Below are 12,823 nucleotides of genomic sequence, written 5' to 3'. Positions count from 1 at the left end.
TAAGGCACTGCCTGTGCTTGGTGCAACTTGGTTCCTTTTCATCTATGCAAAAGAAAAGGGAGATTCAAGTCTCAAGACAAGAGAGCAGCCCCAGGCTGCAGTGGTCTGGCTGATAACCCAGCCAAAAAGTGAGGACTTGGTCAGGAATTTTGGAACAGGACCGCTGCCTGCACTGGCACTGCACTAATCTGTTCATCACCCTGTTATTATCTGCCTCAGAAATAAGCTTGAGCTTACATGGAAATCAGTGCTGGAGAGGATTGTCTTGCCTGTGTCTTTTTGTGGATAAACAGACAACATTAATCTCCATGACCATCTGTCCTCTGGGCTTTTCAAGTGATAGATCCATTGCTCCTTTTTTAACAGACATTTAAAAAATATTTTAATCAAAAAAATAGATGCCAAAAATGTTATTTCTTATATCAATTAGTGGGGAAAAAGCACTTTTTGTCACACAGAAGCACACTGCAAAGAGAGATGCAGTAATGCAGGAATCCCTTTTCTTTTGCTTTAGGCATGCTTTTACATACAGCAGCAGATCTGGCACATTTCTTCAGTGCATTTAAGATACAGGTAAAGAATATTAAAATTTAGATGTTCTGCTCTAGTAAAGTTCATGCTGTAGTCTGGGAATGCTCTGCTTATGGAATGAATAAGAAATTTAATAACACTTTTGGGCTTATTTAAGAAATACATTCAGTTCTTACCCAGATTTATTCTTGTTCCCTTCCTGAAAAATAAATTTAGACAGATGAATGTACTCAAACCACTATTAAAATAAATGCATCAACTACATATGTATGAAAAAATTTAGTTTTTAAGAAAGGCCAACTAATGGTTTTGTCAGAAATCCTTACTAAGGGTGAGCAGTGCTCTGAGAGCACACCAAAAGCCAGGTTGTGCCTGAGTCACTGTCTCCTGTTGGGAAGTCACAGCTCTCCCTGTTCCCCTCAGGCAAGATGCACGGATCATGTTTTGTTCAGCTGAATAGGAAAGACAGCAATAGCCTGATTTTTTTTTTTTTTTAATATTTTTTTTTCACCTTCTGTTGTATTTCCTGCCCAGGGGAGGAAGATGACATCTAATATGAACCTGTTCTGTTACGTAGACTGGAGAACCAAGTAAGAACTGAGACCAGTGTTTCCTTTTCCTGTGTCTCCAGATTGGGCACCAACCAGGGGACAAGCCAGCCCACAAACCTTTCTACTTTTGTTGCTTTGAACAGGAAATTACAGGTCTGTTTGCTCTAAGTAGCTGCTTATTTCCTTCCAAACACCCACTGTTCAAGCATATTTGCTGTCCAGGAATCTTAGACAAACACTTGTTGCTTTTAAGCACATCCTTGCTGTATGAAAAGCCAGTCTGATGTGAATGATTTCTCCATCCATTTGGATGAGACACTTGGTTTGTTCCCTGCTTGCCTGTGTGGGAGGGTTTGCTGGACCTTTGGCTTGCAAAGTGGCTGGTTTTTGATAGCTTAAGTCAATCTGGCTACTCAGTGAAGACATTCCAGAGAATATATCACACAGTGTCAAGATGACAACTCGGTGGGAGTCTGATTTGTTGAGCAGTAAAACTTCCTGCTTATGCAGCTGGCGAGGCAGTAATGCACAGAAACATTACATGGGAAGGCTGGGATGTGGGAAATCAGTGACTTTCACAATATGACATTGCTTAGCAAAAAGCTGCCTTTGAAACCCAGTGTTCACATTTCCAATTAGTTTGCCTCTGGCTCTCATGCAAGGAAAGTCCTCGTGCTACCAGGAAGGGAAAAGAAAGGAGGAGGGAAGAGGAGCAAGCAGAGCTGGAGGAATGACTGTGAGTTATATTGCACACTGTGAATTGGCTATAAATCCTGGCTGCAGGAATTACTGAAATGGAGAAATAGTTATCTCCTAACTCTGAGATCCAATCTGCAAAGCCCGAGTGTCAGTGGGATGATTTATGCGATACAAAGCCATCAGGATTGAGCCCAACACAGTGAAACAGATGCACACAGAAACTTGTTCTCAGTTTCACGTGGGGAGCAAACCCCATGTCTCTGGCTGTGTTGCATGGCCATGAGGTAGTGCCAGAAGAGGGGCTGGGGTCATGCTCCAGCTGTGCCTGTTGTGCTGGGAAAGGCAGGAGGAGGATGCTGTTTTCCCCTGACCTCTGCTTGCTGATGAGCTCCAGAGGGAGCTGTGGCTTGCCTTTTCTCGCTCAGAGAGGCACTCACAAGAAGCAGACAGCAGAGGAAAGAATAAATGTGTGGTCCCGTGAATCCCTCTTCCTCTCCCCTTCTCTTCATTCCAACCTTTCCTAAGAGAACTCAGCTTTTATGAGTTTTTATTTTTAAAGGTCGTTTGTAGAGCAGTCCTAAAAATACACGTAGTAAATAAAGGAAACTTACTGCGTTGTCTTTGTTTATAATTTTTGGAAGGATGCAGTAGATATCAGTCAGAACCTTGCTTTAAAGCCTCCTGAAAAGCAGTGACATCCCAGGATTGTCAAAGCTGTGTTTTTCAAAGGGGAATTCAAACCACTGCACAGTTTTTCTCTGGCGCCCGAGCGTGTTTGGTGGATGCAAAGTTGATCCAGAAACATATTTTATTTTGAGGTGCTGCCAGCATTTGCCTCTTCCCTCCCAACAAGATTGATCATACTGGAAACAATCCTTCTCAAGTGAGGGTATGAGGCTGTAGATTGCTGAGGCACAAGCACACATTTCCCTGTCAGCTCTGCCACCCGTGCCCGGGCTGTGGGTTTCTGCTCTGCATTATCACCAGGCACTCACTGCAGCTGGCAGCCACTCAGAACTCCCTGATTTACACTTTTTGGGGGTTTGGAGTGATGTTTATTTAGATACAAACCACAAACTTTCAGGCTGAATGCCTTTTTCCACACACTTAGGAAGCAAAGGAGAGCGAGCCTGAATAGAAAAGATGAGGTGCCACCTCAGATGAGGTGCCACCACTGTGTCTTGCACCTTTTTGACTGTCATGCAGAAAGTATTAGAAATTCCAAACTGTACTGGGATGAAACCAAAAATCATAAGGCAAAAATTCCAAACTGTACAGGGATGAAAGTGAAAACCCTAAGCCATGCTTCTGTGTGTTTAAAATAAACCAATAGCCTGTTTGGGTTCATTTCAAAAATAACCTCTTTGATGGGTTGTGTGGCTTTTAGTTTTTATTATCTCCTTCAATTGAGAATCTGAAGCTGCCAAAATTAAATAGAAGCTTTTTTTTTTCCCCCTGTCCCTGCAGGTGAGATATTAAGAAGGAAAGAGAAATGTCTAATAGCAATGGAAACAATATCAATGTATCAAATAATGACAACATTGAATTAACTGCCAATTTGTCTGCCTTAGTATTAAGTTTAGTCACTCTTTCTTGATAGGTTTTATTAGTCAGGTAATAATCCACCCCAAATTTCTAAGATTATCTACTGAGTGTAAGTTCATAATACAGCTGTTTTGCTGTCAGAAGTGCTTGAAACTGTACTAGAAGTGTAAAAGTACATAAGAACACAGCAATTTCATATTCAGAGAGCAAAGAACAATTGAAATGATGATAAAATACTTTGAAAGGATTTTTTTTTCTCAGAATTGTCACATTCATCATTGTGGCTAAGCCACCCGTACACATCTCAGCGTGAGGTCACCTGGCAGCAACAGGGGACCCCAGTGAGCTGTGATTTGGGCCACGGGTTCACCGTTAGCAGTCTCTCTGACATTGTCCTGGTGATTTGGAAGTGGGAGATGATGCATTGTTAAACTTCCAGTAAACTTCACATCTGATCACAGCTTTGCTATCATGATATGTGCATTTTTTTTCCCTCACTCTTTGTGTGGATTTTACAACTCTGTGCAAGCTGAAGTGTCCTGTGCAACTCAGGGCTCAGCTGCCTGACATGGAGTCCTTAAAGCCTGACAGAAAAGATGCTCAAATCCAGAAAAAAAACCCTCTGTAAGGCAGAAATCTACTGTTTTTTCCTGATTCCTTCTTGCCATACCTTGCCCAGGAAGGTCAGCAGAAGCACTGCACAAAAAGTCTCCTAGCTGGATTTCTGAGCACTCAGGCACACAGCCCATGGGGCTGTCTCACCTTTGCACAGTCAGCTGCCCCAGAGGGCTTCAGGATTATCAAAATTAACTTGAGAAATATATAAATACAGAGAATATTTACTGCTAGTGACACTGCAGAATGAGCAGCATGATACTCAGCTCTATTTGGAATTTCAAATTGATATTATGGTAGTTTTCACATGTAGTTTTTTAATGTAGTTTTTACATGTTTTATTTAAGAAAAAGAGGGGTTGGGTAGTGGGAATTCTTCATACTAGGGATTCATTCTCCACTTTTTCATTTGTCTGTGTGTGAGTTAGGAACATGTGCCTGTGTTCACACTTTAGCCTTTCAGTGTGTGCCACATATTCTATCTAATCCCCCAATCTAGTCTGTGCCTGATGAAAAATGACATGAAATCATGCCTAAAAAAAGGGGTGAGATGTGTTCTGCATTTGAACTCTGAGAGGTTTATGGGACAGAGAGCAGCCTCCCACTGCTGGGAGCACTGGTTTTCTGCATCTTGTGGGGAGGAAAGTTTGCAAAGGTCAGCTGAGACTGACTTCTGCTGTGCCCTGCAGGCTTCTGCTCCAGAGGAGCTGCAAAACCTGGAACCTCTGACAGAGGAGAGAGAAGTTATTCTATATAGCAATAAATCAGCATACAGCTCTAAGAGAAACTGCTTGTTGCAAAATCTTGTGTATTAACTACTTCTTTTGATGGATCTTGATACTTGTCCCATGTCCTCTTGATTTTATGCAAGGGAAAAGAAACATTGCTCAACATTTTTCAATTAGCAGGCAGTGGCCAGTAAGAATCAGCAAAAAGTAGTGTTTCCCTTCCACTTAATTATGTTTCTCTTCATTCATCACATTCACAAGCCCTTTATTGAAGTTTTTATAACACTAGGCTAAATAAACCAGACTAAATAGCAGTTATTGAAGTAGAATGAAGGCTTGGATCAGACAGAACAAAGTTGTTTTCATCACCTCAAAAACATTTTTGCAAAAGATTATACCAAGATGGACAACAAAAGCTCAGAAACTTTTGGAAAGTGGAAAGGAGCCTGCTGTGAGTTGGTGGAGTTTGGAGGATTGCAGGGAGTGCTTTGCTAGACTGCAATCATCATCAGCACGCTTCCCTTTGATCTGCCTGGAGATGTGACAGGGTGTTTAAAGCTGGAAACAGCACTTCTCTAATGTTCCCTAACCTCAAAAACAGGATGCCAAACATAAGGTTTTTTCCTCCTTTTTTCTCCCTCCAGCACATTCCTGCCAGAACAGACTATTCAATTGTGCACAGTGCGTCACGACCCTCTCTGCTGAAGGAGGGGAGAGCGGCAGTGTGGGGAATGAGAGGGCTTTTGTTGCTGCAGGGAATTTTTTACTGGCTTTTTTTTCCCCTCTGTGTGTGAGAGACATAAAATGCTCTGGAAATGTACAGATTCTTCCTGCCAAGAATGGTTGTTTTCACAGCTCCCCTCTTGCCAATTTCAAACTGATTAAGAAATAATAAAGAAAGAAAAAAAGGTTGCACGTACATATCCTAAACTCCCTGGCTGACAGATACTGTTGAGCAATTGAGTCTGTAAAAGTGCCAAAATAACCTATTTCCCCAGAAGAATCGAAGAATCAAATATTAATACTGATTTTAACGTGAAAAAAGGGAGTTTTCAGTGACAAGAACAAATTCAAGGATAAAGTGCTGTTAACCAATTACCTTAATTAAGCTGGAACTATGACTTTCTAATATTTTTAAGGATCTTAGTCAGCTTCTCGGCCTTTGGCTGTAATTTTTTCCCCCCCAAAAAAATCTTTCATGCAAAATAATTAATTAATCTCCAATATGAATGTTACTCATTTTAAATGCATGAAATATTTAGAGAGGATTCCAGCAAAATGTTCTCCTCCCTACTTTGATTTGACTTATTCTAATTAACAAGTTGGTTTTGGGTATATCATGGGCTCTGATAGAAATATAGGTGATCACAGCACAAATATCAGCTAAATATTCTGTGCAACATGCACAAAAGGGAGAAAAGCTGGTTGGGAGTCAGAGAACTGTTGGAAAACAAAGGGAAATGTGTAACTCACTTTTCTGGCACCTTCTTCCAGCGTAGCCCTCGGCACAGGAGCAGACATTGGTCCGGACACAGTGACCACCATTCTTACAGGGGGGAATGCAAAGAGCTGGGGAGAGGAAAGGAAATGTTCACTCACCTGGGGGATCAACACTGCCAAAGCACAGGCTCCTTATTTAGGTGCCTCTCTTGGGAGAGCAGCTCACAGAGGTATTTTTTGGGAAGGTGTCTCTCCAAAGGGTGATTTGGGCAGTTGCCTGGGTGGAGACCTTGATTCTGTGTTTTTTGTGGCAAAAATGTGGGGCATGATTCCCAGCACCCGAGGGTCTCTCAGGTACTTGCAGTAAAGTGGTCAGAATATTCCCAATGGTGTCAGAGTTTTTAGTCTCTGTCAAAGGGCTTCCTCAAGGGCTTCTCCCCATGAAATACAGATCATGGGGAGAAAAACGTGTTGGACGTTTGCTGACTTGGCCTTGGTGCAGTTTCTTCTCCCTTTCTCAAAGAAGCAGAAGGAAGGGCTTTGCTTTCCTTCAGCATCCATCCATTATATCCTGCCATCAGTTTCAGATCCCATGAGTGTGGATACTTATTTTCAAATTTTAGCTCTGTCTAAACCAGGACACTTGAGAGCAAAAATTTCAAATCACCTAGATGTTGAAAATCACCTTCTGTGTTCAAGAGCAAGATCATCAAGTTACAGTCTATCATTTTCACTCTCTCCTTCACACCCAACATTTAAAAAAAAAAGTTTCCAGCAAGCTCCATTTGCAGTTACATTTTTCTGTGTGAATCATTCACTTGCAAAAATATACATCAGGACCACATTAATCTAGGAATGTGGGAAACAAAAGAGATTAAGAGCAAAGAAATTAAATGTTGAAGTAGTTTTGGTAATAAGGTTGCATTTATATTCCCAGATGCTGGAGGAGTTACTAGATCCATATTGAAAAAAGAGAAGCCAGTGGTGTTAGCACAGGCGTGCTCCAGCTGCTTGGGCCCTAAGTTCTCTTTCTTGTATGAGATACTGGGTCATTAAAGGATTAATTAATTTGCCTTCTGCAGCACAGAGTGAGTGAGAAGCCCAGGATACTGTTAGTCTCAGTTTAGAGCTAGGACAGGGATTCAAAATCAGCTCCTGCTCAGTCAGAGCAATATTGGATTGGATTTTTGAGCAAGGATCTGATGAGCTCCTACAGAAGTCTCCCCTCCACACCCATATTTAGGGTGGTCAAGTAGGTGACATTGTGAGCCCCATTTGAAGGTAAATTATCACCTGGCTCTGAAACACAGCATAGTACACACCACAGAGTACCAAAATGAACAAAGTACTGCCACGCTTTCTCATCTAATTAGTTGCTAATTAATGACATCACTGACTGAGGTAGTTTTAGAGTAATTATTTAGTTACCTTTAACGGCATCACCAATAAGTTCTTACTTCTTCCCAATACCATCAGGAACAATAAAATGTGGATTTATGGCAGACTATAACAACAAGGGAGCTCACGTAGTTATGACAAGGAGAGTCTCTGGATGTATTTCATGTGGGGGTAGGTAATGTTATAGGTAGATTTGTATTTTGAGCCTGGGCCCTTTATCAAGATGATAAATAGAATTTTCTTACCTCTCTGGCACTGTGGCCCATAGAAACCAGAAGGACAGGAGCACGTGTTTGGCCGTACACAGACTCCCCCATTCAGGCACACAGGATTGCACACAGCTGGATGGGAATGTAAGATAACTTCATGAATCTCTGATAATGTTAAACTTTTCAGAGTAGGCACTCTTTTACTGCTGCACACGTCATTAGAATTAATATTTCTAGTGATACTGTGAAAAGTTTAATGCAACCCTTGCAGATCAGTGGTGCTGCAGCACTTATTCATGGTCGACACAGTGGGAGCATTTCAGTGGTGTTTTAGCACAGCTTGGGAGATGAAATAGGCTATAATTTAATGTAATAATTTCATTTATTTCGGATGTATTCTTTTGATTCGCACAGTTCATTTATTTCCATTCCAGTGTTCGCACCAAGCACGATCCCAAGGTAGTAAATGTAGTCAAATAAAATACACCCTGGATAACCTGGAGATGAGATATTAATTGTTTGCTGCTTTGTCTGCATTCAGCAGAGCATTGTGGCATTTCCATGGACTTGAATAGGTGTGCACCAAAAAACCTGTTTGTTCTGCCTCATTTAAATGCCAGTTCCCACAACACATTGGCTCATTCATCACCAACAAAGCCACTGGCTGAGCTCCCTTTGCCTCTTTATGTAGCTGTTATTACTCCAGATGATACAACAGGCATTAGGAATTAAAAACTGTCTTGCATATTTCTATGTGGCAAGTACCAGACTGTTAAAAACAAAACTATTAGAATTTCAAATTGATTTAGAAGGAAAGTCAGTGTGTGAAGAATAAGGAATCTGATAAAGTTTTTGTTGTAAAGCAGAGTGACACTTTAAACCAGCCTTTTTCTTTCTGTTCTCTTTGTCTTTCAGTACCTTACAGGATAGCCTGTTAAAAATATAAATGCATTTAGGCTTAAATAAATTAGGGGTCACTAAAATGTTTCAGATGAACTAAAGAAGAAATAAAATGTCAATTTGGAAAGAGAAAAAAAAACCCGAAATTGTAATCTAGATGAGAGGTTTTTCTGAGCAAGGAGCAGTCACTTATGAAGTCAAAATGGATTTAATTCAGTGCTCAAGGGGAATTTGGTTTAGTCATGTCATTGTCCTGGCTACTTCACAGATGTCCATAATCGTGTCAGTCTGTCAGAGTTTATATTTCCACTGGTAAAGTCCTCTTTTTTATTATTTTTTATTCATGTATTCTTCCTGACATTTCTATCATAACACTTGAGGTGGGAAACCCCAGCAGTGTCCACAAAATATTCTGTGCAGTGCTGTGCACTCAAAACTGTGCCAGAGAGGTGAGTCTGGCAGCCTTTCACCAAAGCTGTCAGCAGACAAAAAAAACCCTGCTGCTGTTATTCTGGTCTGGAAGTTACTGCTACTGTTGCTTGTTGTCTGCCCTTCTCTTGGAATGATTCTGTTTAAAGCCACCCCAAAATAAAATTGCAGAACTCCTTGAGAAGAAAAAGCAGAGCTAGTGGGAACCAGAATAGCAGTGACAATCCCAGTCATTTCCTGTGGATCATAGCTGGGCTAATTTATGTTTCCTCAGTAGGTCTGTCATTTTAACACTTACAGGAAGAGCAATCTCCAGGAGATGGAGGTTAAAATGACATCTCTCACCTTCCAGGAGAGGTAATGTAGGCTGAAGGTGTCTCAGCCATTTAATATTCACCGTGGCAGAGGCAGACTGCCTCTGGAGCCTTCAGGTCTGGCACTGATTCAGGTAGTTCTCATCTTTTAATATTTCACTATTTTGCATGCCTTGTCCCAGGTGAGTGCTGTAGATTCTGTGCCTTTAGAGAAAATATCCCCCCCAGCTTTTAGGACTTTGATCCTGAGAGGGGGGGTCTGAGCTGTGTCTGTTTAAAACTTTGAGCCCTGACTAGAAATAAGTACCTAATTCCAGTCCACACCTTGTCATTTTGTACTGGTGGGTGGAAGTGGCTTTTTCCTGAGCTCCCCCACCCCTGTGGATGCTTTCTGTAGGTGCTCTGTCAGTGAGAGAGGCAGGCAGGAGGAGCCGTGTGAATTCTGGCAGCACAGCTTGATAAGAACTCGCTCCAGAATTAGACAAGCTTTAGAAAAGCTGCAAAAAGATTCTGTTGGTAGGTTCCCTCTATAAAACCCTGAGATTTAGGTAAACATTTAAACTTAGGAATACTTACATAAACATCTAAACTTATGAACAGTTCCATAAACTCAATCCTTTCTGAGGTTTTGCCCTGTACTTGGTCTCCTCTTCTTAGCCTTTAATTCTTATTTGGTCTCCTCTTCTTAGGCTTTAATTCTTTAAGCAGCAATTCCCAGTCTGAGCACTGGGCTGTGGGGGGATGTCAGGGATTTTGGGCACTTTTGGGCACAGGATCAGGCCCTGCCAAGCACTCACCTGTCTCACAAGAGGGGCTGCTCCAGCCGTGCCTGCACTGGCATTCATCTGGTGACACACACACCCCCCCGTTGTGACAGTGCCTGCTGCACACCACTGCAAAACACACGAAAACCCAGAATATCTCATCACTGACACCACTGCAGACCCTAAAGTTGCCCTATCAGAGCCAATAACTGATAGTATTAGTCCTGGAGGTAAACTGAGGGTGGGAGCTGTCCCTCTCCTTGATTTGCTTTCTCTCTTAGCAGCCATACAACTAAAACCCTTTGCTTTTTAAGTATTCCAGCTACTCCGTTTCATAGATAAAATTATATTCCTCTCAAGGGCAGCCTAATATTTAAATAAGCAGCGAGGTCTGTAATGGTGGAAGTGCGTGTGTTTTGCTGATATAGAAGGGTTTGAAGGCTGATTTTCAGATATTTTCTGTATTGAACCTCTTTTTAAACTTGTATTGCAGAGTAGCATTACTCCTAATAGGTATGGCTGCTCTTTTGTGTTCTCAAAATTAGCATTACTACCTTCACTCACAATCTTAAATTTCCTAAATATTACTACAAATAACATGCACTTTTTTTTTCTTCTTTTTTTGTTTGTTTTTCCAGAGGCAATTTTACATAGAAAATGTTGATTTAGATGTGCATATTTTTACATAATACAGCAATGCTGCTGGTAAATATGTGCTCTGAAATAGCTACTGTATTACTTGAATCCTTTGTACTCAATAATCATTTTAAGGGGAAATATAGGGGGAAAAAAGGAAAAAAAAAGGCTTTTTGGTGGTTTTTTTTTCTTTTGTAATTTTCTGCTAATTGAAACATGTGATGAAGAAAGCCTGAGTGAGTTCATACATACTTGTTTCACAGCGAGGCCCTACAAATCCATAGGCACAAGAACAGGTGTTGTGAGGCAGGCAAGTTCCTCCATGCTCACACGGGGGCTCACACTGAGCTGCAAGAGTGAAAAAATGCAGTTCAAATAGGAAATTCTCTGTGGTTGTGGAGCACAGCACAAGTTACTCCTTTCCCCATTCCATTTTATTAATCCAGTGAGTAATTTGGCTGAGGAAAACACTGCAGGACAGCAGCAGCTATCCCATTAGCAATGCAGCACTAATGAGCAGCTGTATGGGGTCTGCGAGGGAATGGTTTTAACATAATCATATTTAACTTCTGAGCATGCACATTTTAAGTACATGTTTTGAAGGCTAGTGATGGATGAAGCACAAATGCAGTGACAACTCAAGACCTTGTCAATCCCTCTCTACAAATTTGCCTTGTGGATCTTGTGGATGGTCAGTAAGCCTTAACAGGTGTCAGAACTTACAATACGGCAGAAATTAAGTGTTTCTCATAGAAAAGAGTTGTATGTGGACTTGTCAGCAAAATGGCAAACGTTTCAGCAAAAAAAAAGTTAATATTTAATGAGTAGCATGACCTCTGCAGACAAAGCAGCAAGTTAGATGAAGGTTTCTTGACTTATTGCAGTATGCAATGTAATTCTGTGGAAGGAAGAGGATGAGTGTGGAAAGGACTGCAGCTCCTGAAACAGGCTATTTGCTGAAAGCATGTTTGTTTGTCAAATGTGGATAAATTTGAATCTAAAAACTTTATTGTAGCGGGAGCCTAGAAATTTTGGACCCTTAAATCTAATATCTAAGGCAGGTACCTGAGATTCTTTTGTAACCCTCTAATAAGAGGTAATTGCGTATGGCAAACTCAAAAGAGGAGGAGGAAGATCCCTGAAGGGACAGGATGATCACTGAAGGGACAAAATCATTACAGGAGGGACAGGATGACCACTGATGCTCAAAGGAGAAACTCTGTAGCAGGAGCAGAGCATGAAATATGTTCCAGAGGCACCTCATGCCTCTGGAAAAAAAGAAAAAAAGGCACCTCACATAACAGAATGAAAAATATCTTCCCTTGTGTGTGGGAAGTGAATACAGTGAAAAATGTTGTACTTTGGCTCACTTCACTGGCAGAGTTTTGTCTTTTATGAAGGATATGAGGCTAAGCAAGGTTATTCCAAGGAAAAAGCAAAATGAAGCTAACGAGACCTGAAACAAAGCATCTTTCATTTTAAATATTGTTACCAGGGAAGAGAACCTTAATGCACCACATTTTGTTCCTAAAGCTGGAAAATGGGCTATGGAAAGGGAAAGCTAAATGAAGGACTAACTCTTGGGGAGCCACATAATTTAAATGCAGTTATTGTGCTAAAGACCTCATCACCTCTTGTGATTGTCACCAGGCCATGGAATATGAACTTTGCCACCCAAAAAAATAATGAAAGCCCTCACACATTTTCTAATTGTATTTAAAATGACAAACTCCAAGAAAGTGCTGTTAAATAAACCACTTTGACACAAATAGCATTGAAGAAATGTATTTGGTATTTAACGGTGAAATTTTCAGTGCTGCATTATATAACTTTAGGATTGACCTTCCTGAAAATAGGAAACTTACAAGGTGTATTTTAGATCCATACTGTATATGCTGAGAATGTCATCAAGCTAAATTTAGTTTTGATTGGATAAGGTTTAGAAAAATTGCAAATCAACATGTGCTTAGATGAAATTCCAAGTATATATCCGTGGGGGAAAAAAAATTAAAAAAAGAAGGGGTAAACCCAAATCATCTTTGTCTGGATAATTAAATAGATTTAG

At 40.9% G+C, this 12,823-nt stretch overlaps 1 protein-coding gene across 1 annotated transcript in view; it reads right to left on the bottom strand.

Moving 5' to 3' along the window:
* The window catches only part of LOC119703311 (von Willebrand factor D and EGF domain-containing protein-like), a 168,753-nt gene that overhangs the window by 20,194 nt on the left and 135,736 nt on the right, over positions 1–12,823 (bottom strand). The window contains exons 22-25 of the mRNA XM_038142997.1: positions 11,011–11,106; positions 10,156–10,251; positions 7,752–7,847; positions 6,142–6,237 (exon numbers count right to left, since the gene is read on the bottom strand). Coding sequence (XP_037998925.1) covers positions 6,142–6,237; positions 7,752–7,847; positions 10,156–10,251; positions 11,011–11,106 — 384 coding nt within the window. The remainder of the gene's footprint in view (positions 1–6,141; positions 6,238–7,751; positions 7,848–10,155; positions 10,252–11,010; positions 11,107–12,823) is intronic.

The sequence above is a fragment of the Motacilla alba genome, chromosome 7 (assembly GCF_015832195.1).
Source record: "Motacilla alba alba isolate MOTALB_02 chromosome 7, Motacilla_alba_V1.0_pri, whole genome shotgun sequence".
Lineage (NCBI taxonomy): Eukaryota > Metazoa > Chordata > Aves > Passeriformes > Motacillidae > Motacilla > Motacilla alba.
This window is presented reverse-complemented; position numbering and strand designations above follow the sequence as displayed.